General features: G+C 46.9%; 1 protein-coding gene across 3 annotated transcripts in view; it reads left to right on the plus strand.

Annotated features, from left to right (window-relative positions):
• The first annotated feature begins 210 nt into the window (after window positions 1-210).
• LOC107224999 (dachshund homolog 2) overlaps window positions 211-24,817 on the plus strand; it is a 184,228-nt gene continuing 159,621 nt past the window's right edge. For all 3 annotated transcript variants that reach the window (XM_046734382.1, XM_046734383.1, XM_046734384.1), the window contains exon 1: window positions 211-1,842. In XM_046734382.1, the coding sequence (XP_046590338.1) occupies window positions 1,031-1,842 (812 nt within the window). In that variant the 5' untranslated portion in view covers window positions 211-1,030. The remainder of the gene's footprint in view (window positions 1,843-24,817) is intronic.

Raw genomic sequence — 24,817 nt, forward strand, 5'->3', positions numbered from 1 at the left:
TTCGTTCACCTCGTGGTGGGGGCCGTCGACGACTGACGGAGAGGGGCGTGTCCGGGAGGGAGGTGATCACGTGAACCAACGGGAGGGTAAGAGGGCCGCCGAGTTTCGGCCAATCGGGTGTCGCCTGCGCGCTCAGCACGCCCACACTCCCCGGACGAGGGCTCCCACTGATGTTTTTATTTATTACATCTGTGACTGGGGAAGGGAAATACTCCCAACTGGACTGCCAGCGAGCGGCTGCTACTTTGAGAACGAGCGACGCGTTCCTGCGTACGGGTCCCGTCGACGTTTCCGAAAGACCCGTTTCCGCGTTGTTACGTTATACGGTTTAAACTCCAATACCATCCGAGTGTTTTGTTGCGACAGTCTTATCAGAGTTTGCTCCTCTACCTGACACCACCCCCCGCGTTCGGTCCGTTCCCACCTACCGGATAAAATATCGTTGAGGTATCGCCCCCCGGTCGTAGTACAACAGTGTGATCGCGAATCGTCGCGTAATTATCTCTCTCGTAACGCGCCTCATGTGCACGGAAAGATAGTGAAGAAACTCTTGGAGGTATCACCGACAGTACAGACTTTAAGCGCCGATGTGACGAGTGGAATCGTGTGATATAATACGCCGAGTGACAGTGACATTTTTCCGGAATAAACAGTGAGTAACGACGATAATCGATACATCGTTAATAATCGTCAAAAGTGAGAGGCCAGTGAGGGGAATTCGCCGTTGACAGCGGTGGGCAATTTTAACAATCGTACAAATGTTGGGAGTAGTCGAGTGAAGTTCCCGATCCCGAGATCGGGCCGAAACCCAGAGCCTGCAGACGGCGAGACGATGCAACACTGATCGGATACTGGATCGGACCGGGTACGTCGGTGGATCGAGGCACAGGTAGACACGTACCTACATGAGACCGATCATAATTCGCGATTAGGCGGTTCGTTAGTGACAAAAGTATCGAGGATCGCGTATCGGTGCAGGGCCTCCGCGTTTACTGGATAGAGCGACCCTGCCGAGTGTGTGACACAACCCATGGACCACGGAGCGATGGACAGTTCCTCCGAACACAGCAGCCGCGCCAGCCCAGTCACCGGTAGCCCAAAGCACCCAGCGCACAGTCCCTCGAACCAAACTCAGCCCCAACACCACAGCTCGCAGCACCAACAGCCGCCCCTGCCGTTGCACCAGCAGTCCCATCCTCGGGACCAAATCCGCGAACAGCAACAGCAGCAACAGCAGCAACAACAGCAGCAGCATCAGCAGCACAGGGGTGTCGCAACACCGGGGTCACCTACGCGGGGCTCGCCACCTCAGGGCCTGCCGCTGAGCCCGCCGCCGTTGTCGGCCGGAGGGGGACCGGGAGCACCTCCGGGAATGGTCCCGAGGATGCCGGGCCTGCCGCCGCCGGGTCTCGGCTTGCTGGGCCAGCTCGGTGGAATGCTGGGCGGCCACCACGGGTCGCCGCTCGAATTGATGGCCGCGCACCACGCGGTCCTGCCCCCCAGGTCGTACAACAGCCCGCCGCCGATAAGCTCGAGTGACCCGACCGCGAACGAGTGCAAACTCGTCGATTACCGCGGGCAGAAAGTAGCCGCGTTCATTATCGGAGGCGACACCATGCTCTGCCTGCCCCAGGCCTTCGAACTCTTCCTGAAGCACCTGGTCGGCGGGCTTCACACCGTCTACACGAAGCTCAAGAGGCTCGACATCGTGCCGCTGGTCTGCAACGTCGAACAAGTCAGGATCCTCAGGGGATTGGGCGCGATTCAGCCGGGTGTCAATCGGTGCAAGCTGCTCAGCTGCAAGGACTTCGACGTGCTTTACAGGGACTGCACCACCGCCAGGTAAGAGACACGCACCATCTCGTTGAAAAGCGCGGCTCCGTCAGTCGCCGATGGATCACTCGTACGCGTTGGTCCTGTCGGAAAACCTGCCTATAGTTGGGAGGGAAAATTGTGTAAAACGTGCGAAAGGAAAGTACCTACTCGGGATGTATGTCCGGTATATACAATCACGGGCGCGGATCGACGATCGCGCCAATAACCGTTCGTGAACGCGTAATTGTTTACAACCGGTTCTTATCTGCGAACTCTGCGACGCGTGCAGTTATTGCGAACGGAAGCCAACCGATCTTCGCATATATTAATGCAGATATGCCGTGTGCTACCGCATGTGTCCCCTCTGGGCAGCAGTTAATCTTCGGAGAAAACTTGCGCCCTTTTCATCCTTTGCGCGGGGCCCGAGTTTTGTGCAATTTGTTATCCGCCTCTTATAGGTCTCGACACCTGCGTTAGTCCGTTTCTTCCGCTACAGCTGGGGGTGACTCCCTTTTCTACATAGGGTCGTATAATCCGCGAACGAGGCACTCGAATAATTATCAAAAAATCCGAGTCAGTGAAACTCGAGACGACCGAGTAGTGCTCTCGCTCTGATTCAGGGACCGTAGCTGAAGTGTTTGAGGAGGATCCGGACGAATCCTCGATGACGCATCGTTGCTTCGAATTGGACGAGTGTTTGTACGAACCCTACAGCGGGAATCGTCGTCGTTTAAGCTACAAGTACCGCGGCTTACCCGGATAATTGAGAACGAAACCATTCGGCACGCTCCGGTCTCAGCTACACCTAATTGTCAGTCATGAAATTTGAACCGATAGTACCAATGAAACCACCGAACGGTCACCGAAACGCGCTTCTCACTCTACCAACTCCACCAACCGATGCGACGTTGAAAGCGGTACCACCGACATCGCTCGGACCAAGCGTCTCGGAACCAGAGCTATAGTGATTCTTTACCTCTGTGCAAAGACGTCGCTCGTTTCGTAGGCCTACAAGACCGAAGCATTGTGTTTTCGAATGATGTGACCAGGGATGTCGAGGACGGGTGTAGCGGCAGGCACGTGCCAAAGTTGCAGCTTTGTGCCGATTTCTCGTACTGTCGCCGCAGCCCCGCCAACAGGTGTCTCTTTCACTGGGAGTTTCTCTCAATGAATTCCCCCCTCGGTTGTACTACAAGCCGACAGCCACCCGCGCGGCAGACGGCAGACGAAACGTAATGGTAAACGGAACCGCGACGGGGGATCTCTCATTGCCGGTATATGTATTGTCTCTTAGCTGTCGTCGTCCTGCCGCCCGTTCTTATACAAGACCGAGTGTCAAGTACGAAGAGTGCGAATCGCGGTTGTAGAAATTTGATATCCATAGATCCAGAATCCTCCGAGGATATATGTATGTTGCGTATAATTATGTCGAAACCGTGGATAGTGGAATAATATTCCGCCTGCGTTGATGCAAGGCTTCTCATTCCGTTCGAATTACGCTGTATTTCCTCCTAACTTGTCCCGACAGCTTCTCGAACAATAAACTTTTCTCACTTTCACCGCATATTATACGTACTACAGTGTGTGTATAATATATTATATGAGCTAACGCCTGCAGTCCTGCACATTTATCATTGTTTCTGCAACTTGAATTCAACATCGTTCGTTCACCCCAGTCGCGGGACTGAAAGAGGTTCAGACCTCTCGATGCGTAAGAAGCCTTGTTACACCTGCATTCTAACCGAGCTTCGTTTGCAACGCGCAAGGTGGATTTTTATAACGCGAAACTTCCTCCTTCGTCTCCTTGCGGACAAAATATTTGCAGTTGGCGGTGCGCAGTGGCACTCGCAACGGAAACGGATTCCAGCATGGGTTAGAGAGAGAGAGAGAGACAGAGAGAGAAAGGGAAAGAAATATATATATATACATATATACGTATAGAGAGAGAGAACGGGAAAGCGAGAGAAAGAGAGAGGGAAGGCAACCGTAGGGACAGGGATCCGAATAATCCAAGTGGAAGTCACACAGTGCAGAGCACCGCGTGCCGTCGGCCCGTGCGGTCCTCTTAGAACACTTCCGGATTTCTTTGCCGGAAGTTAAATTCTCGACAAAATTGTATCTTCCGCTTTTCTTTAGTGCCGTTTATTATCTGAGCTTTTTCTTACATGCCAGCTCACATCATGTTTACTTTAGTGAATTAAGAAGATTATATTGTATTACATTGGTACAGCACCTACAAAGACAAAGACAAAGTTGATGCTGCTGGCTTACGGGAGTAATAACTTGTCGTAGAAACATTGATTTGACTGTCATCGTAATGGTAAAATCCGAGACGGGCACCGTTGGATTTTGCTTGCGGGAATTAAAGTGGCAACGGCCAACAGCCGTATAAAAGCCGCAAGAAAAATTCCTTGAATTCTCGTGGTTATATTGTGGCTTTCTCCCACTCTGCATAAAGCAAACTTGACTCGTGGTTCGGCTCGCTCTGCTGCGCAATCCGTAGAATCGTGTCACTTGAACTAAACTGCCGACTTGGTGAGCGAACATTATATGTGTACTGTACATGTATGTACGAGTACAACCTCATATTATTAGAGTTCACGTCCGCGGTTTTTAGGCTCGACATTGAAGTGGTTGAATATGTTTTGTACCTGCACGCTTGCCGCGAGTAGATAGATATACCTTACAATAATTTTCACGTCGGAACGAACGGATACGAGTTGCGCGGTATTTGACGAAATTTCGTTCATTTTGCGGACGATGCAACACCTCGATGATTGATACATAGTTACAAAAACTGTTTATCAAAGGAGAAACATTAGGGGAATACACTTTGGTCCAAGTCACAGAGAAGATCGAAGTAATTCGAAAGCTGGCAATAAAGAATCGTGCGCGGAAGTTGAGACTATATATACTGACCCGAGTGTTACACCCTGAAACGGGTACCAAAAGATGGTATCGTAGGTTGGAACATATAATTGCATCTATAGGCGAGTTAATAATCGTAAGCCGTAATGCGGCTCCTTTGTATGCAAGACGTACGGTTAACGAGAGGCGTCAATTATATTAATTAATTTGCCTAACCAAGTCAAATGAACGATATATCAGCTCTTTGCGTGGTGTGCTGCAGGGCTTGTGTGCGTCTGTGCGAAGGTCTCTAATTGGTATGTCCATGGATAAGTTGTCTAGTATGCACGTTATATTTGCATGCGCCGATGTATTCATGTATTTTTTCCAGCGCACACATGCCTGTAATACGTTGCAACGAGCACATTTGCATCTATCCCTCTGGCTGCAGGTATCCTACGAATCTAACTTATTTAACGTATTTCCATCCTCCGCGTTCGACGAACCGGGCTGCTTGTATCGTCGGAATTAAAAACGCGGAATAGCTATGGTACCTGAACGAACGGTGGCAAAGGATACATCAGCTAACTCTCTCGTCTGCGAGGCGTGGGAGTGTACGGCCCTGGCCTGTAATTCCATGCGCTATTAGCTATTTAATTATAAATTGTGCATAGATTAATTGGCTCTCGTAATAGCAGTTATAACAACGCGCATCGGTCTGGGGTACTAATTTTTATTTCGCATACTAATGCGGAGAGAGGACGAGTTACATCGGTTTTCAAAGATTCGTAAGGGGTGAATCACGCGTCGCGCATATGTCGAACAACTCAACGCGGCCTTACCGAGCCGCTCGTCGATGTTGTAATTGTAGCTTTGAATCTTTGATATCGGAGCCATGGAAGTTAAAGCCCCCCGTGCGAGACGCAACCTCGGTTTGTTTTCATTACCCGGATATTAAACGGCGCGCGGCGCAGAATTTTCTCCCAGATACGTACAACAGATAGCTCGATGGATATACATGCTTTTTATTTTTCTTTCTTCCTTTGTCTCGTTTCACTACTAGATACGTGCTGCAATTGTATCGGTTTATATTATACTGTATATATGCGTATGTACGCGCCCGGCGTGCAGCTGCCCCTAACTTTTTGTTGGGCCCTCGGGGATCCGATCGGGAGGAGCTGCCGTGCCCTTGGTGTTAGTACGAAGGTACATTGTGTATCCATACACTGCACTGCCAAGGGTCTATCAAGCAGCGTTGGTTTTTCCCCATTGTTATAGTTATGCTTTTGATATTGATACTCACGTGGGTTATGGGGATACGCGTGCATTAGGCGTGTATGTATATCCCAGTCTGTCCATGTACGACATCATCGATGATCGATACTTTGCAGTGTCCATTCACTCGACGGTCCGACGGTCTGATTAAGCTGGATTAAAAACGGGACTCCCCGCGTTTTCTGGATCTGGTCAAATTCGTCGTTGTATATTCCCACGAGAATAACCCCGCAGATTCCTGCAGGATTCTTTCCCGCAGTTCTCGTTCTCCGCACGCTCTCCGGCACCGCGTATCTTTCGCCTCCCCGAAATCTCCCGCGGCGTAATTCTCTGTAATTAATAATCCGCAATAAGTAAGAATAAAGTAGGGAGTTTGGAATCCGGCCACCGCCTCGACGTTCTTAATTCTAGATAATTAATACAAAGACAAACACGAAGGATTAAACAAGCGCTGTGTCTGTCCTCCCTTTCTTCCCAAAACAGTATCGCGGGGGCGTCGGAGCTGGGAATGAAAACTCCTCGTCAGGTTCGAATTAAATTGTTTCTTCGGGTTGCGATATTGCCAATCTCAAATATTTCACCACCTCCGTGCCGTTCAATCGACGAATATCGGATAATTCGCATCACTGAGGAACCTCCAGAGCCGTATCACGGTTCGATTTAAGGTGCGCGTCGGACTAAACCATTGAGCATTCGCGTTGTTATGCAGTAGCCGACGAAGAACCAAGTGCCGGGTATAACAGGGATTCGTTCCCTCGACGAGAGCGCAAGGCGCGGACGGACGGATGCAAGTCACTGACGATGAGGGAACATCGAGATACATATCCAGATTGAAGAAGGGCCCCACAGTCTGATCCTTTCGTCGAACGTGCGTTATTATGAGTGTTATTGTGTCGAGAGGAAGGCGCCAGGCTCCTGTGCTGTGAAACTGAAAACAGATTTAGGTACACAATGAAAAGTAAGAAACGAAAAGACGCTAGCTAGAGGCTGCCATGCAGTAGCAATGCTCGGAGAGAAAGAAGACAATGTATGTGTAGAGGAACAAGCGGGGGTGGGAATCTCGTTCGGTCTTCTCCCCGGGGTCCGTGAGTCTTTTAGCTCGCAGAATGAGTCTGTCCTCCCCTGCAGTGATCCTCGTGCATCGATTGTTCCGTCGGAGCCACTGACCCACATAAACGAACGCGTGAAAACAGCTGACCGCCGGGTTCCTCCCCCCCCCCCTCTCACCCTCCCTGTCCGTTTTCCCTCCTAGACCTCTCTTGTCGTCGCTCTTCTTGCTCGCCCTTCGAACGAGGGTCGAATCTCCCCGTGTCCAGCGATAGAGTTTTCGCAACCCTCGCCCTTCGTCGACCCGTCGAATTAGACTCCAATAAACGCCTATATCTGCCTGCGTGCTTTACTCATCCAATAGGACGTATCTTGTCGGATCTCGCGTTACTTGGTAGGCCAAACAAGTAGCAGAAAACCCTGAGACCTTCAGTCTATCGGGGATATAATAAGAGGTAAGGAGAAGTGTCTAATACGTATTTTCAACTGAAAAAGTGTTCGCCAAAAAGCAGCAGACATGGGTTCAACAAGTTACCGGAATGGCGCTCATAAGCGATAAGGGCGACGATCTGATTGTCACTGTTAGTAACCAGGATTCAATGTGATTGGTGCTTTATGGAACGTTTGCAAGGCCATCTTAATTTGCTTTTTCTTAACGGACACTTTCTGCACACGGAGATAGTCCTCCTCACTTCTACTCTCCATATTTCGGTCACAGTGTGCCGGAGTTAACGAATACGGAGAATAAGTGTCTTCGTGGCAGGTGCGTCATTTCGTTAGATCGCGAATCGACTCCAGTGCTGACATGTTCGAGGGCCGTGACGCGGTTCGTGTACGTAGAGTGTAGTTACATAGGTTCGAGAGGAAAACGAAACGGACAAACCCCTCACAGCTAGAGCAGTTTACGGAGTTCGCGTGCCTCGGCACTTTGTTCGCACGGAGTTGGCGCTAAGTCGTGCGTCAATCAAGACGAACACTTAACACTTTTACTCCCCCTCTGGTCAAAAGTAACGATCACCAGGCACCAACACGCCGCTCACTAGCGCACGCGCACGCTATGACTGACGATGAGCTGCACGGCCAACGAGCCGGTTGACGTGCGTACTTATTGGCACCCGTGTACTTGGCTGCACCTTGTGTATCCTCTGTCGGTAGTAGGTAGGCAGGCACTGGTAGTCCCTGAATTATGCAACCGTGCAGCGAATCGGATGCACGGCTGCAATTGTCCGGTAGGGACGTTTACCGAAAATGGTACGTTATCCTTAGTCCCGGCCTACTCTGACTGCAACAGACACCGACACTCAGCGTCGAGTCATCCCTCGATATAACCTCATACGGTGTTAGAAGTGCGCGTGTTCCCGTTGCGTGAGACATGCCAAGCTGCACGCAACGCCGCACCGAGCACTCGACGCGCACCCGACTTGTTACTCTCCGTATGATGGAGGGAAGCATTCCGTTTGACGCTATACCTTGTCGACGTGTAGATCTGCCATGCTCGGGAATCATCGACCCGCTCCTCGCTTTTTCATCGCTCCGCTACTCGACCAGGACCTCGAATGCGCGGATTGAAAGTAATCCAATGTAGCAGTATCGAGACCGTCAGCAAACTATAAAATGACCCACAATTACATTTGTGGTATGCAGCAGAAGCTATTCGTCTCTCATCGTACGAAGAAATTTGAATCGGCTGATCAGACGTTGGGATACCGTCAGCGATCGACGGGTTTGATGATCAGCCGGAATGGGGTGAGACGGGGCCCAAGTGGCGAGAGCCTGCAGAGGTATATAAAGTTGGTGGGCTGGGGTGCCGGCGATGTAATCTGACGATATTACCTGTATTATGATAATGTTAACGTTTACATATCGATTGTGTCGGCCATCTTGACATATGGTACATGTAACGCTGCCCCGCCGCGCTGCTGTGACGTAATCTATCCAATCGGGAACGGACGACATAAGGGAAATACTCGCCCCAACCGGTTGAAAGGGATCTCTATACGAATGCACCCACACCCATAAGTAACCAAGCATAACATGGGAAATGTGCTTCAACGTTTCGGTGACACGTCCGTCATCCGTGTGCAGGATAATTCGGATTCTTTTCTCAACTCGAAGGTATTGGGAAAGGGTGTATACCTGCGTCCATAAGGCGGCGATGAAAATCAGAGTACAAGGTTTTCGTGGTTTTGTTGTGAATCCGAAAGCAGCGTCGTTCGATTTGGAAGGCGGGATGATCTCGACAGTCGAACCGATCTTCAATATATATATATCGGGCCAAGTTTTCTGTGCCGGTGGCGCCGTACTACCGACGCTTTTTGTCAGTTGAGAATTTATCTACCATTAAATTACGATTTAATTTCCGATACCGTCTGCCTCCTCGGTCCTCCTTGCGTGACTGCCGGTCAAAGCGTTTCAAATCGCATTACCTTCTCTTCGCCTCGGGCTTTCTTCGCCATCGTTCACCTAGGTTCGCGACTAGTCGGTGACCCAGGTCGTCTGGGCCATGCCGAAGTGTGGCACTTTAAGAAATTCAACCTCGTTCCACAGCGATGCTGGACGAGCGAAGGTAGCGTATAGTTCAAGCTGGGCGCGCAAGCAATCGCAGAGAGGAAATGTCTCTTGGTAATCCCATTCGATCAACCTTGGGCTACTCAAATCGATCTTCCATCACTTCTATACACGGTCAGTCACTTCGCCGTGCAGGCGGTGTATTTTTCCAAGTCCTATAGCCCTATGGTGGGTAGCCCGGAACGAATCGACAAAGAAAGAGTCGCTAGAGACAATCCATGGAGCAGAACGAATATGTAAATAATACAGATCGATTGACTCAGCGTTCCGTCTCCCTCGCCCCTCTTCATCTTTATTTTCTTTACTCCTTTTTCCTTTTTTGTCTCACTTCCATCACACTCTTCGTTAAAGCTGCTTTCTGGTCGAGTGATGTAGCTAGCAAAAACCGGCAATTTATTTGGGCAACGTTGCGAGCGGAAATCGGATCTCATTGTACCCGCCACACTGCGTGTACAACCGATCTCGAGGAGTTTACCCGACTGAACGAGATTTCGTCGGGGTTTCGCGTTTTTGGTCGACCATAGAATACCGCGGCAAAAACCACCGGGTCCTCATCGTCACGTGGTCTAAAACTCCTAATGTATTCTCCGCCCTCCTCATGCATATTAAAATCCACACACATTCACGGCTCGTCATTGTATGCCTACGGATACGTCAGTGACCACGTCGACGGGTGTCTGAGGCATTTCGTTCGAAATGGTGGAAGCCTGGTCAGGCTATCAGCTGTCCGAGTTTGCCTCCTTGCGGGAATTATATGCAATTCGTTGGGATTCGTGACCATCGACTGCACGCGAATACGAAGTAAACACTCGAGTGACATTTCGCTCGTGATTGATGGGTCGCGTTAAAGTTCTGCACTTTTGCAAATGTTTTATACGACAATTGCATCGGCTGAAGGTTGAGTCAAATGATATCTGGCAATCTATGGAATGAGCAGCTCATCTGGTTCGAATTCACTATCAATCGTTCCCTGCAAATCGCTTCGATGGTCTTTGAACGAAAACAGTCGTTGCCATAGGTATGACATGTTGCGTTCGACTTTGGTCTCGTGCGATATTATTTGGTATATCAGTGTAAAGATACATTACGTATACCCTTGGCCACGCACGTTATACCAATCACCTGTTATACGTATAGCGACGAATTCCGGCGTGCAGCGACATGGTGGCGAATAAAGGTAAGAATCACGAAATCCTTACATTATCGACGCCACCGATCCGGCGCTCGCATGCTGCACCTTTCCATGCCCCCATTACGCAGAGAGCCCCGAAATCCCGCGTCGAGATCGACTAACTTCCAGCACAATGGCAGAACGAAGGTAGTTGTTGTTGTTGTTTCTCATTACAAACTGTACGGTTTCACGAAAGGTCCGGTATACAGAAGCACGCGGGATCGAAGAACGGGTAAAAAGTGATTTCATCAGCTGTACCGGTACAGGTGCCTCTCTCTGATCGAACCGCGCTTGAACAGTCTCAACCATCGAACCGGCTTCAAAGTAGTTATTCCTCGAAACGACAACGCGACTCGATTCGATCGTTCGTCTGGCACAAGCTGGAACTGCGTTATTGGTGTTTACATGCATCGCAGCTTCGACATGTAATTCAAACCGTTCTTGTAACTGCGCAAATTATTCTGATAGCCGGGTGCAACGTATCGTCCAATGGGAACGAGCGTATGCACAATTTACGGTGAAATTACTCAGCACTGCCAATCGCAAACCAACATTAACAACGGATACTGACCATATACGCAATGTTAGGAGTACAGTGTGTCTCGTGGCTGCACACTTATTGTTAAGGCAATAAACTCGAGCTATCTCAAGAAGTGTACAGAGTTGAAGACTAAAATTTGTTCTTTATAACGTTGACTTTCGGTGTGGTATTTATACGTATACAAACTTAGTGGGAATGTGTTTTGAATGTATGCAGAACGAGGATTGCACTGATGTTATTCGCTTTAAAACACACGTGCAATGATTTTCAACGAGATAAAGATTCAACGAGTTGTACTTGTAGTTGGTGTTATACCGATATGTAAACGTACGTGTAAGCCACATGTGCAGGCACAAGAGTGTACGCAAGTCGGTCTATCCCATCCAGTGGTGGAGATTGCGGTGAGATGTCGACAGTAACAATAAAAGTACGGTGATCATGGACAGCCCTGAAAGGTGGTCCCTTTGTATAATGCGAGCAATCAAGATAATGGTGAACGATATGTAATTATATCATTGTTTGAAATTACCCACCAGCCTGAGACACGGCTGTTTCGGAGGGCTGTTCAGGGCACTCTTCGCTTGCTCTCTCTACCTGTAACCATACGCTATACGTATACATAATACACGTATATACGCAGAGCCAGGATCTCGAGGCAAGCGGAGGTGTTATTAGGGCCTGACATTGATACATCCAACCGTAGCCACAGTGGCGTAGGAAGTTCTCGATGCCGGTTTCTTACGGACGCAGAATTCGCTCGGCTGCGTCGTCCATTCGGAACCCTGGCTCGGACCGAGTTCTAAACTCGTTTCACAGCCGAGACAACTTCAGATCGTACACGCGAGACTTTCGCCTCCTCACCACGGGCCCCCTTCGATCATCGAATCCCGATTGTTTTCACCCCATCTGACGCGCAACCGTCCTCCATTGCAGGGATCTTTTCGTCAGTCTCAACACCCATTCAGCAATTCACAGTATCCTCCGTTGCGAAACATCGATCAGCTCCGTATTTGACAGTCTATGAAGAATATGGAAAAACGGTGAAACTGACACCAGATGTATGAAAATAATATACGCAAAAGATATTTGCGCCACAAAAAAAAGTACGAACAGCACCAAGTTGCGATAATTAAAGTCATCAGTCCCGTTCGGTATATTGAAGAAACAAATTGGCTCCGTCTACTTCACAGGTTTCTCATTCTCGGCTTGTATGGTAATCTCTCTTGTTTCGTAGCAAAAGTAGAAGAAGTAGTGAACTGCAGGGGTTAAAACGAAAGACACGAATGTTGGGAACGCTCCAGTCCAGGAGCCTACTTTATTTTCCACGAGTAACTGACCCATTTGTACGAAAACAACCGGTTTTTTAGTTGCCCTAAGAAAAGGGGGACTGTCCCGAGTATTGACGAATGACATTCGAACCGTTACCATTCACACCATTTCAAACCAGGTGCACCTGCAGCGTCCTAGCGAGGCTTCCAAAGCCTCACTGTAGGTATTTCGACTTGACGTCAAGGATGTAATGTTGGAAACAGTGTCGACCGGTCACCGCCGAACCTGTACTGAAAATGGTAGACCCAGGGAGGAAATAAGCGCTAGGAGTAACGCAGGCTGAGCTCGATCGTTGCGGATCGCTGTTGTACCTAATAAAGTCGCGGGTCAGGTATAAGAGTTCAATGCGTTGAACCGACGATCGGGCAAGATCGTTGACCGTGCAATGCACATCATGCAGTCTGTGTACGTAGATCGGGCCGGCGCGCATAGCGAGGAGAAGATGCTGGAAGGCCTCGAGCGAACAAGGAGCTCGCTCCCGTAATGCTCCCGCCTGGTTGCACGATGCTCGACGACGAGGACGCCCAAAGTGTTGGTAAAGCGCGGGGCCGTGGGGCGTTTATCCTACCCATGGTGGTGCCGAGCAGGGTTGCTTCATGGGGAATCGCAGCCGAACCGATCTTCGGAGATATCGGAAATCGAAATGGAAAACAAACACGGGGCCGCGATAATTGATAGAATGAATTAAACCGTTTGTCTTGCTGGATATTGGGGGGAGGGATGGGGGTGAAAATTAAAACGATGATTTATGCGCGATTGGGCGTTGCTTCATCCGTGCATGGGTTTGTTGCGGATAGACGAGGGCGAGGAGCTCCGTGTTTTTTAAAATCGTTTTCTTTTTTTTTTTCAATTCGGGTGGGGGCGGATGGTCCGCCGTGTTCTTTCTTCTCCTTTTGTTTTCAAGGTCTCTTTCGATTTATCCCTCGCTGATGAATCAGGTGCGGCTTTCGACTGAGAGTTGAGATTACTTTGGTGGGCGGGTCTCTTTCTGTCAGAGCCTCCGCTGCTGCTGCTGCTGTTGCTGCTGCTTCTGCTGCTGATGCTCGATGCTGCCCCTGCTGCTGATGCTGTTAGTGGTTCTGGCTCGCCGAGGAGAAGAGATACGTGGCGCTTCATCTGCCACAGTGTATAACACCGGCGTCCCGTTTGCAGGTATACCTCCTCTCTGCCCTGCAGAGCTTCTTCTTCGCCGTGTAGTTTCTTTCTTCTATACTCGCTCGCACTGCTGCTCGGGCTCAGGTAGAAATATTTACGTTTAATCTTCATTTTAGTCTCGTCTACGTCAGCGGCCAAAAGCCCCCTCCTTGTCTCACTGCGTGCTTGATTTAAATTGGAAATATATATGTATATGCAGACTCATGCGCCTCCGTGTGAACACCGCTAACAATCGTTATACGTTCAACGCCTCGCCTGTACAGGTATCACCGAATGTATTCTAATTATTACCGTTTACACCGGAACGAATCGTTGCTCGCAAAATCGTTTCATTTCGTATTATTTTTCACCCGCACTTATACCCGATACATTTATTCATTTTTAATTCTCTCCCTCAACTCGGCAAATCACGCCTAAGTATAACACGTATCTACATTCCGGTTTTCATGCACTGTCCATTACACCAGCTACCTAAAATTTATTGCCGTAGACAATAATTGTACCTACTCCGCGAGTAGATTTTGCCTCATCCACCGCATCTGGTTGCTTCGCATTCTGTGCTTCTTACGTGAAATTGCAAGTATAATTAGTACAGCATTACACGCGTACCGGCAGCAGTGCGATATTTATACCGCTGCATAAGTGAGGCGGAACTGATATACGAAATCATCTCTGCGGATGCGCAACGGGTTACAGAGATCAGCATCCGTAGCGCGGGAGTTTTTCCCCCTGGCTCTGCATGTCTTCGGCGCATCGGTAATATCGCCGGTGCATTTTATTCGTAGTGCGTCAGGGCAGCAGCTATTTTGTTCACCGTGTTAGCTGAGAAAACAGGCGTGCTCGTACCAACATGGCGGGCGCCTGGCGTCAAACCCGCGAGTATGTGTATGCACGCGGAGAACCCGACCCGTTCTTCTCTCCTTTCGACCGGACCGACTGCAAGGGGAGGCAACCGATGCTAGTTATAGACGAAGAGCGAGAGAGAAGGACAGTCGGCCGACTGCCTGGCATAACACAACCTCGTTATTTATTAGTAATTGTAAAAATGATGCGCCTAAACCAATATCATTAGCGGCTGCAGGCTCGCGAGGGGCCGAAGTGCGTGTCATCTGTAAAAACACTGCCTTTAATTGGCGGCATATTTATTGTAATTTTAAACACGTGAGTCGAGAGACGCCCGCCGCCGGCTCGAGAACCTCCGCCTCTATCTATACCCCCTTTTTCTTCTCACCATTACGCGTCCTTTCTTCGTTCCTTAATTCCACACGCGCTGGCCTTTCCAGCTCTCTATTTATATCTTTTTATACGCTTTCTTCTCTCACTTTGATCACCTCATTTTCCGTCAAGATTCAATCACATTCTCGCATGACCCGCGCATCGGGTGAATTACACCGCATCCAATGCAATCGTTGAGACCATATTTATCCCCCTGCCGGGTAAACAAACCGAGCTATTCTCAATTCATCGAACTCGTATATCGGTTCCAGGATAAATTTTCTAATGGAAAACGCGAGAGGAAAATCGCGGTAGCTTAAAAGCCTCGATCATTAGCTTCGCCGCGTTCCGTGTTGACGATGATTTTCACCTTCCTATTCCGCAGGGTTTCTTTTCATCACCGAAACGGCCTGCGCAGGTAGGCACGCAGAGGTAAAAATTTGGCGCTATATTAATGGGTTTGTTTGCCCGTTTGCTCGGGCTGTTCGTTTCGAGTCGTTAGCGGAGAAGCCGCCAGCTTTATCTCAAACCTGCACCGCAGTTCGTATAATAATGAGTACAAATACGCGACTCGAGGATGAAAATGAACCCGCGGCCTCGATTTTCTGTTACACTGTTCGGAAAATGAGCTGATCGGAGATTCGAGAGTGTATACCTAGGTATTATACAGGCGTATACCTACAGAGACGCGGTCGTTTCAACTTTCAACGCACGAATGACTCGGCTCAGGGTCCCAAACGAGGTTCACGAGCAACCTGCAAGGCCCGAAGATCGGGCCCACGAAACAAGGCCAGAAGGCCCTCCGGCCTAATCCCAGAAAAATCAAAAACAAAAGCCGCCCGAAGCGGCAGCGAGGGACGATTTGTTCGCTCTGCGGGAGGCCCGACTTAACGAAAATAAGCCAACTTCTCACATAATTCACCGGAGAGTGAGTGGCGAAGAGGAGAAAAGCTGAATACAAATAGAAATCATTAATAGTTTTGTTTCAACGGCTCGCGCCCATCTTCCACAACTAAACCAGGCATGTCTATGCTCACTGGAGGAATGCAATCCAATTATATGCGTACAGGTATGGACAGGTATACCCCCACACCTTTCACCCCTCTCTCTTCCTTACCATTCCGCAATTTGACCAAATATTTTCATAGTTTTCAAATTTTACCGGAAGAGAGGAAGTTAAAAATAAACTCGACACGATTTTCCTCTCGAGCTCACGAAGCTGAAGCCAGCAGCCAAACCTTTTAAACTTCTCGAAATTAGAAAAATGCAGTTCGATTTCATCCTCATAATTCTATAAAAGTATCGGGGGCTCAAGATACTTCACAAAGTTTTGATTTTCCGACTTCACTACCTAGTTCCAACGAACATATTAAAACGTTAATTGGCTGGTAATTCGAGCTCTCGAATTTAGGTTCGACGCTTCAAGTTCCACCAAGTGACGATTTTGCCAAAATTTCTAAATATTTGAGTGTCTTTTTATTTCGTCTGACTTCTTTAATCCGTATAGAAAAACAATCCAGAAATCGTTCAGAGGAATGCAATTTTTTTTCAGCACTTACAGGCACAACATGTCGGCTTCTACTCGGTGGACGTTATCCATACGTATTATATAATAACCATGTATATATATGGGGTCTAGATCGTAGGGTGAGAAGCTCAACTATCCAGTAAAAATTTTTCCCAGAGCAATAGCAATAGCAGTAGCAGCAGCAGCAGCTCGATCGTATCAATCAATGACACATACATTTCGTACAATAGTCCTCAGGTTCCCTCTCTCTGTCTCTTCCAGTTTCCTCAGTCTCCCTCTCCTTCCCTCTGTTGTTTTTTTTTTCTTTATTTTTTTTTTATATCATCGTCGCCGGTATGACCATTGTAACAGCGATCACTGCAGTGGTGCCCTTTTTTATCCTCTCCAGCATGTTTCTTCACGCATCCTTCTCCTGCACCAGCGTCATCATCAGTCACTCGGTGGTCGGTATGTCTTACACATGCATACGTGTATATAGTAAAACGTATATACATACGTACGTAAATATTAAATTCGCTAAAAAACCGATCGCTTCGAGTAGGGCTAAAGTTGCAACGTCAGCCTGGTAAACAAAAACGCCGCAGCTGACCGGCTAAGCCAATCGCGCGACGACGCTGGCCCTACACGCTTCACTTTCAGACTACCAACATCACGATCGGCCCATACGCCGATCGTCACGCGTGCTCGAGACTCACACCCTGAAAGTAAAACGACATCCAGAGCACAACGTTGTGTGAAATTGTCCTCGGTATCGTCACGCTTGTAGGCGTATCATAGCCATGTATACGACAGCTCGCGGCTCGGCTGAACGTCGATAGGATTATTCCAACAACCGGGAGAATCGGGTGAAGTCAAACCGATCCTGATGCCCAGCGTCGATAAGGCCCGTGTCGCGAATCGGGGAACTCGCGTCGCCTGTTCGATGTGATTCTGATTGGCCCGGGGTCGGCCGGGCTTAACGTCGCGTTATTGGCTGTCGCGCATTCGCCGATTTCGATCGCAACGTGCCATCTGGTCAGTGTGTCACGTGTGAGAGGAGAGGAGAGGAGGCGGTGTGTTGAGAGACGAGGAGATCGAACATGACCGAGGCACGGTAACGCGAGTGCGTCAACCGGGATTGAGGGGCCCCTGTTAAATACACCTTGGCCTGTGTCGTAAATACGTGTATCGGTGAGGCGCTGCACACACGCATGCGAGAGAAAGATTCGCTTCACGTAACGTTAAAGCATCTATGGATATACCTGTAGGGTGGTTCGTTTCTTGACAATTTTTTTTAAATTGCCACTCGGGAAATTTGTGACTAATGATGAAAAAAAAATTTTCTTAAAACCTGGAGGAGGGGGTAGGAAAATATTTACAGGTCGCTACCAATTATTGTAATATTATTTTTTATTTATTTTTATGTCTACTCCTTACGGACTTGTATGTATGTGTTTGTTAATTTTTTTCGTATCTTGGTCCAATTAATCACTGTTTATAAAAAACAGGACTGAAAAGGAAATAGGGAGATTAAGGTGATGCGATACTCCCATTTCGGTAGCAAAAACTATTATCCAAATTTCTCCGAGACGATCAATGTTTCGGATGAAAGAGGAGAACAGCCAACTGCGGAATTGTTAGGCGCAGTTTGATGTTGATTGGTGAACGATTAATTGGACCACGATACGAAAAGAATAAGCTAATACACATAAATCTGTAAGGTGTATACAAAAAAAAAAAAAATTAGAAAATATTATAATAATTGGTAGCGACCTCTAAATATCTTCCTATTTCTTCTAGGTTTTACGACAATTTTTTTCAGTATTTGTCACAAATGTTTCGAACGGTAACGTAGAAAAAAGAATTAAACAATGAACCACCCTAATATAGCTATATTCTTTAATTCTGAAGTTGGTGATTAATGTATCGGCTGGAACATTTGCAGAAAAGCTAGATTGGATATCGATTTGGAACTTCAAGTTTTTTTAAACGTGACCTCATATAGGTACAAGTGTCAAGTTTGAAAAAAATTGTATATAACATATATATATAATATATGATGTATGTACGTAATGACGATGAAGATGATGATGATGATGATTTGGTGTCTAATGAAATTGGTTACATGCAGTCTTTTTGAATTTATAGAGGGTAAATTTGTATCCTATACCTATAGTTGTACAATTCCAAACCTGCTGATCGGTACAAGGAAAATTTTTCTATTATTTTTTTCAGATGTCTCACAATGAAAGCGACAGACAGGTATGCCTACAGAGAAATCTCTGCGAGTGTGTCTCTAGAGAGTTCTTTAAGAGTGATCGTCTATAGCTACCCTATAGCGATCGATAATCGGTACCGTCACCCACACCTATAATGCTATATCGATATTATCCGATATTCAAATTTTTCGCCCATCTTCACACCTAACTTCTATCACATCTTCTCCTCTTCGGCTTTCTTAGGTACGTGTTTGCACAAATTATTTTTAAATCCATTATGTATCCTCTATATTTCTATATTCATATATAATATAATACTCTCTCTCTCTCTCTCTCTCGCTCGCTCTCTCTTTCTTTCTCTCATTCTGTTTCTTATTGTCTGTATATACATAACATATACATATCTCTCTCATTTGTGCTGCACAATATATATATATATATATATCTCTTTATCTGCCCGCTGTCATTGACTACATATTTTTACATACCGTAGCTGCCTATGAGTACAATGTCTCGCCTGTATCCTATAATATACGTTATATGGTATAAGCGCACTATATCCCTTATATTATGGTTTTTAGATTTTTTTTTATAAGATATACTGCCTACTGCGTAGCACGTTGCTATAACTATGCCGATCGCACTGCGTAGTACAACATTGCGTTATAAATACGTTTGCCTGTATAATCACTTATATTATATGGTGTGTCGCATTAACCTCCTTGTGTTATTTTAATTTCATGCACAAAATTCTGCAGAATTGTTATATGCGCTCGCTGCGTAGAAAACGTACCTATATAGGTATAATAATACATAGATAGATAAGTGGAACGTAAATGCGTAGCTGCTTACACAGGTATTATACATACCTACTTATGATTTTCGGGCAATGGCTGCAGCGTCATCGCTACGGCTATATATACACACACACATATATATATATATATATATACATATATATGTGTATATATATGTAATGCATGGGTGTAAACTGAGGTTACGCGTCTCGTTTTCCCCCGATTAACCGAATGTCGCCTGAAGCCGGGTGGGTCCTTCAAAGAGAAAAAAAAGAGAAAATACACCCCATCCATTCCGCAACCCCGTGTGCATGCTGCACAGGGCACACTGCAACAGCATGGCGGTAGTTCTTAATATATGCCACGGTCATTGGCGCGTGTACATATACCTGTGTATGTATATACATATTATTATATATATATATATATTCGTATATAATACATATATACGAGCCATGCGCCCGAACGGGGCTAATTATATGTCGGCCATTTTGTTCTCGTATGTATGCTGCATACACACACACACACAAACACACACTCGCTGACACGTTCTAACACGAACGCTACTCCGAACATGAGAAAGAAACATAATTCGTGCACGATGCACACGCGGAGACTCGATTCTCTGTAGTAAAGAAAAAATAAACGTACGATCGGTTATATTTTATCCCCCCCCCTCCGCTTAGCATGCGACAATTATCGCTGTACACAGCGTATTTTTCTTCCCCCCACATTATACAGTATGGCACGAAAATTTGTCAAAAAGACGTGAAAGAAAAAAAAAAATGTCCCGCTCGATTGGTGTAATTAGAGGCGTCCGCGGTTCGAATTTGACCTATACGCTATACGCCGGTTGATCTGCGTCTCGTGTCTGTCTGTCTGAACCGCCTAAATCCGCGGATCGGCCCCGGCATGCACCGCGGCACACATGGCATACCCGTGCATGGGTATTGTTATATCTATATGTGGATCTGTACCTACCGTCGATAGTCCGTTTCGCGCGATTACCCCCTTCGCCCGTTCCTCGGTTCCTCGGTTCCTGGGTTCCTCGGTCCTCGTTCCTCGTTCCTCGTTCCTCTCTAGCGCGCTCTTTCGAAACGTGGTTGGCGTGTTTCCCTGTACGTATAAACGCGGACAGCAACGACGCGACGAGGCGATGGTTTCGTGACGGGATACCCATACCTACACCTCGCCACAATGCACCACCTATAAACCCCGAGCCAATACCTATCTATATACGTGCGGAACACCGAAAGATGTGGTGATGAAAAAATGCGCGAAAAAAGAGAAACGGAAGAACGGAGAGAGAGAGAGAGAGAGGAACAAAAATAACCGTGAGAGAAAGAGAATTATATTAAACCACGCCTCTAAATCTGTTCCCTAGGTAAGTGTAACGCTTGTCCCGTCCGTCTGGCCCTCCCCTTAGTCTCAGCCCCAAACGGGGTTCACCCACCTCCCCCACGGCCTCTGTGTACAAGGTAATCCCCCTCCCCCCTCCCGCCCGTCACTCGCACCTTCTCTCTTTTTCGCACACAGCTCCATCTTTGACGCGAAAACATAACTTGTCTTGTCGATTCGAGCACGTGGTGCGGCAGATCGTGGGTCAAACGATCGTAATGTATAAGAAACGGGCGAAAATTTAGAGAGAGAGAGAGAGAGATCTTTCTACACTAGAGGCGCTAGAATTGCTAATTTCGGGTTTTTTTTAAATTTAAAAAGGGGAATGCCCGCGATACCACGCGATAGAAACGAGAAAAAACGGACGCCGTTAACCTGATATTAACGTCACCAGCGCCACTTTGGTGGACATTGTGAGAAAATGATCTTTCTGATTTTTTCTGGCCGTAAATAAATTATACTTTATCCGGGCTCCGTGAGATCGAACGGATCTACCAATCCCAATTCTGCAAGTTGTTCTGTATATTACAGCATTCACTGTTGTATAACCTATAATAATTACAAATCACCCGTCGTTATGCTATTAGACAGATTCGACAATACCTAGATGACACGTTGCAGCCGGGCAGGAGGATCGATTTACCCCTGATATGAGATCTGACGTTGAATTGTGCACCGTGTGCAACGATCATTCGAGGCGATTCGCATTGTGCGATAATTTGTACCGTAGGTAACGTATTGTGTACTCGCTCCGCAGGGGTGTATCGACGTTGAAAAAACGTATTATTTGAGTGGCGCGTTATGTCGTTCTTGTGTTTTGTACATCGTCATGCGTGGTTATTCTATTCGGCACGTACAACGCGCCTCGAGGAGGGAAGGGTATCAGTAGCTCGAAACTCGCGTCGCGACGCTCTTCAGTCCCGACGTAGGTATTAGGGTACCTTATACTCTAAGAGCTGCGGGATGAGAGACTCTCGAAAAGAATCCGGACCGGACGGCACGGCTGGTTGCTCTCGCTTAATTCTAAAGAAGCGTTTGATTAACAATGCCATACCGCTTCTACAAATCGTCTTTGTTGCGGTTGCAGCAGTAATTAGATCGAGTGCTCTGGAGAACGGGGAACCGGCGAGTCGATCGCTTCCTACCGTTAACCTAACCTATACCCTAAACCTCCTTCCAATTGTTTTTGTTCACGTAAGAACGACGCGGTGTCAGCTGCCGGCCAACTTGTCTCAGATTTCAGAATTCGTTCGTACACGACACATTTTGTAATGCGGTAGCCAACTGTTGCTGGTAATTCTTCAATCATCACCGTTGCAAAAAAAAAAACTCAACCATCTGTGCGTCAAGATTATTACAAATTTTTCACAAAAGATTTGGACAACAAGGGTTCGTAACACTTATACGTAAAACAAATTGAATCGGGAGAAGAGAAATTGATAAAGTAGACAAGCGACATTCTTGAAAACTGATCTGTGTTAGAACGGCCTGAGTCAAGTCTCATTATAGAATTAGCTTCGGGGTCGGAATAAAGTTGAAAAAATATAATAAGATCAGTAAAAAAGATAAATAACGGTGTGGATGGAATGTTAGTTGAAGGAAGGCTAAAGTAATCGGAGTTATTCAAAACGCACATTATTTTTTCATTGAAACAGCTATTTATCGCAATGTTTTAAAAGCTGTTTACAACTGTATCAAGTTTTATATACGTTGCGCGGGCAGCAGTTATGTGACGCATGAAATAAGCATTTTTGCCGTGCAAACCTTGAGAACTACCGACTTTTAAATTCTCTCAAAGCACGCGCTTTGACAGCAACACATGCGCAGAGTTGTTTTCTTTTCCAATTTCAAAATTATGCTTCTAGACGATATTCGGTGGTGTGCCTAAACAATCGATCATTGAACCAACTGTACAACAGAATTGGTCATCCGAACTTTGATAAACTGAAATTCTGATTGTGGGTCAAAAATTGGAAGGGTCGATACTTCGAATGACCGATATGCAAGAATAAAATAACGAAAGATGAATATTGTTCAAAATCTTTCGTATTTGACCCCCGCCCGAAATTGTGGAGCTTTATATCACGTGGCTTAGCACACTTCACCTGTACCTGAAACACGTGAAAAGGGTGTTTAATAATAGTGTTTAATAATAGTAATTTTAGGAATAGTCCGAGTCAGCAACGCGATTAGTCAAAGTTTTTACCTAAAAATCGTCAAGTTCAGAAACGTTCCGTAGTCCCGGCGCTTGGCTCGTTGCCCTTCGCCCTGCGTGAGATAACCCCGAGATGACGAAGAAGGAAACGTTGTCGGCTGGAGGCACGCTCGGCGTCTTTCTCGCCCAGGCGATATTCCCCGGTTGGATAGAATGCGCCCCCTGGCCACCTGCATTATCCTGTCTTACACGATTGGCTGTATCGTACGCGCTAAACTAACCTCGGACAATGTCTAGCCCGTGTGCAGAGTCTGTATGTACCTACGTCTGCTCGATTTTCATACACAGACATAGATATGACGGGTATTTTTAGAACTCCGGAACCATGTGTGAAGGTACGTAGGTATAAGGTACACAGAGTTTATTCCCACACAGCGACTAGGAGTCACATGGAGAATAAGAGAGAGAGAGAGAGAGTGAGAGACGAGACTAATGTAAGATATAACCGACATGTGGTTCACGTTCAGGAGCTCGAAATTAAAGAGGCTTGACGATTACGAGAGAGCAACGAGCTGAAAAAACTTACACGAAAGAATTACAAATCATAATATACATCATACTAGTCGTTTTTTGCTAACAAATTTCGAATACCGTATACCTACTATAATAGCTGCATGTTTGCAGGTTTATTACTTTTGTTTTTTTAACGTGCCTACTGTTGTACGCGAGGCGAAGTATTCGTTTTTTGATGTGTAGTTGTGACGGAAGGTCAGTCGCTGGAACGCTTAGCATACAGATAGATAAGTCGAATTATACTTTGTGAAATCTACGTGGAAGAAATCGTTGTTTTTCAGGCTGGATCTGAGAAGAATTCTTATCGATTAAAACCGGGATGAAGATGGTAACGGATAGCGAGAGAAGGACAGAATCAACGAGTATGAAGTTAGTGACGTTACTTCGTACCTTTGGCAAAGTTAGAAATTTAGCATACCATGACAAGCCAGACATACTTTTATTTTGAAAAGCCATACTCCGTTAAAACTGTTCTATAAAATTGTTCAACAATGATTCTTTTCCTCATGTTTCGTTATTTTTCTTTAAACCTTGGTAAATTCAACCTCATCAGAATCAACGGTTTGGATCTCGACGCCTCAATACCGGAACAAAACGCGACGCGATTCAAGAGCAGCGCCCACTCGAGAATAAAGAAAAGAATGGTTACTTATTGTTAAACATAGCATTCGGTAACTCGAGTACAGGTACCCCATCCATAAACTCGTGCTTCGTTCGCTGTCTCGGAAGCTCTGCAGTGCCACAATGGAACTCTCTTGTAGGTACATTAATTAACAATTAGCATCGTAGGTTACCGCGAGCAGTGATTATATTTTAATGATATAACAATTTCGCAACGCTGCCGCTGCGTGTCGGAGTATCTAAGATCTCTCTCCTCTCCTCTCCTCTCCTCTCCTCTCCTCTCCTCTCCCCCCTACCACCGTCTCTCTGTCTTCCCCTCGCACTTGCCGAGAGATCGGCAGTAGGGCTGCAAGTACCTCTCTTACAGAACTCTATGCTAAATTCACTTGAGATCTACTCGAGTCTCTAGAGCCGCACTCACGTCGCGGTGAACGCGCGCGCTCCGCTCTCCCTGTCTATAAACCAGCTCTGTGTAGGTACTTAAACTTGTAAGAATATCCTGACAAGTAGATAGATATTGCCGCGAACAAGCCTCGGAGCAGATCCGATCGTCACAACTCAAACACCCCGTGCTTTCCCATCTT

Source organism: Neodiprion lecontei, chromosome 3 (genome assembly GCF_021901455.1).
Source record: "Neodiprion lecontei isolate iyNeoLeco1 chromosome 3, iyNeoLeco1.1, whole genome shotgun sequence".
Classification (NCBI taxonomy): Eukaryota; Metazoa; Arthropoda; class Insecta; order Hymenoptera; family Diprionidae; genus Neodiprion; species Neodiprion lecontei.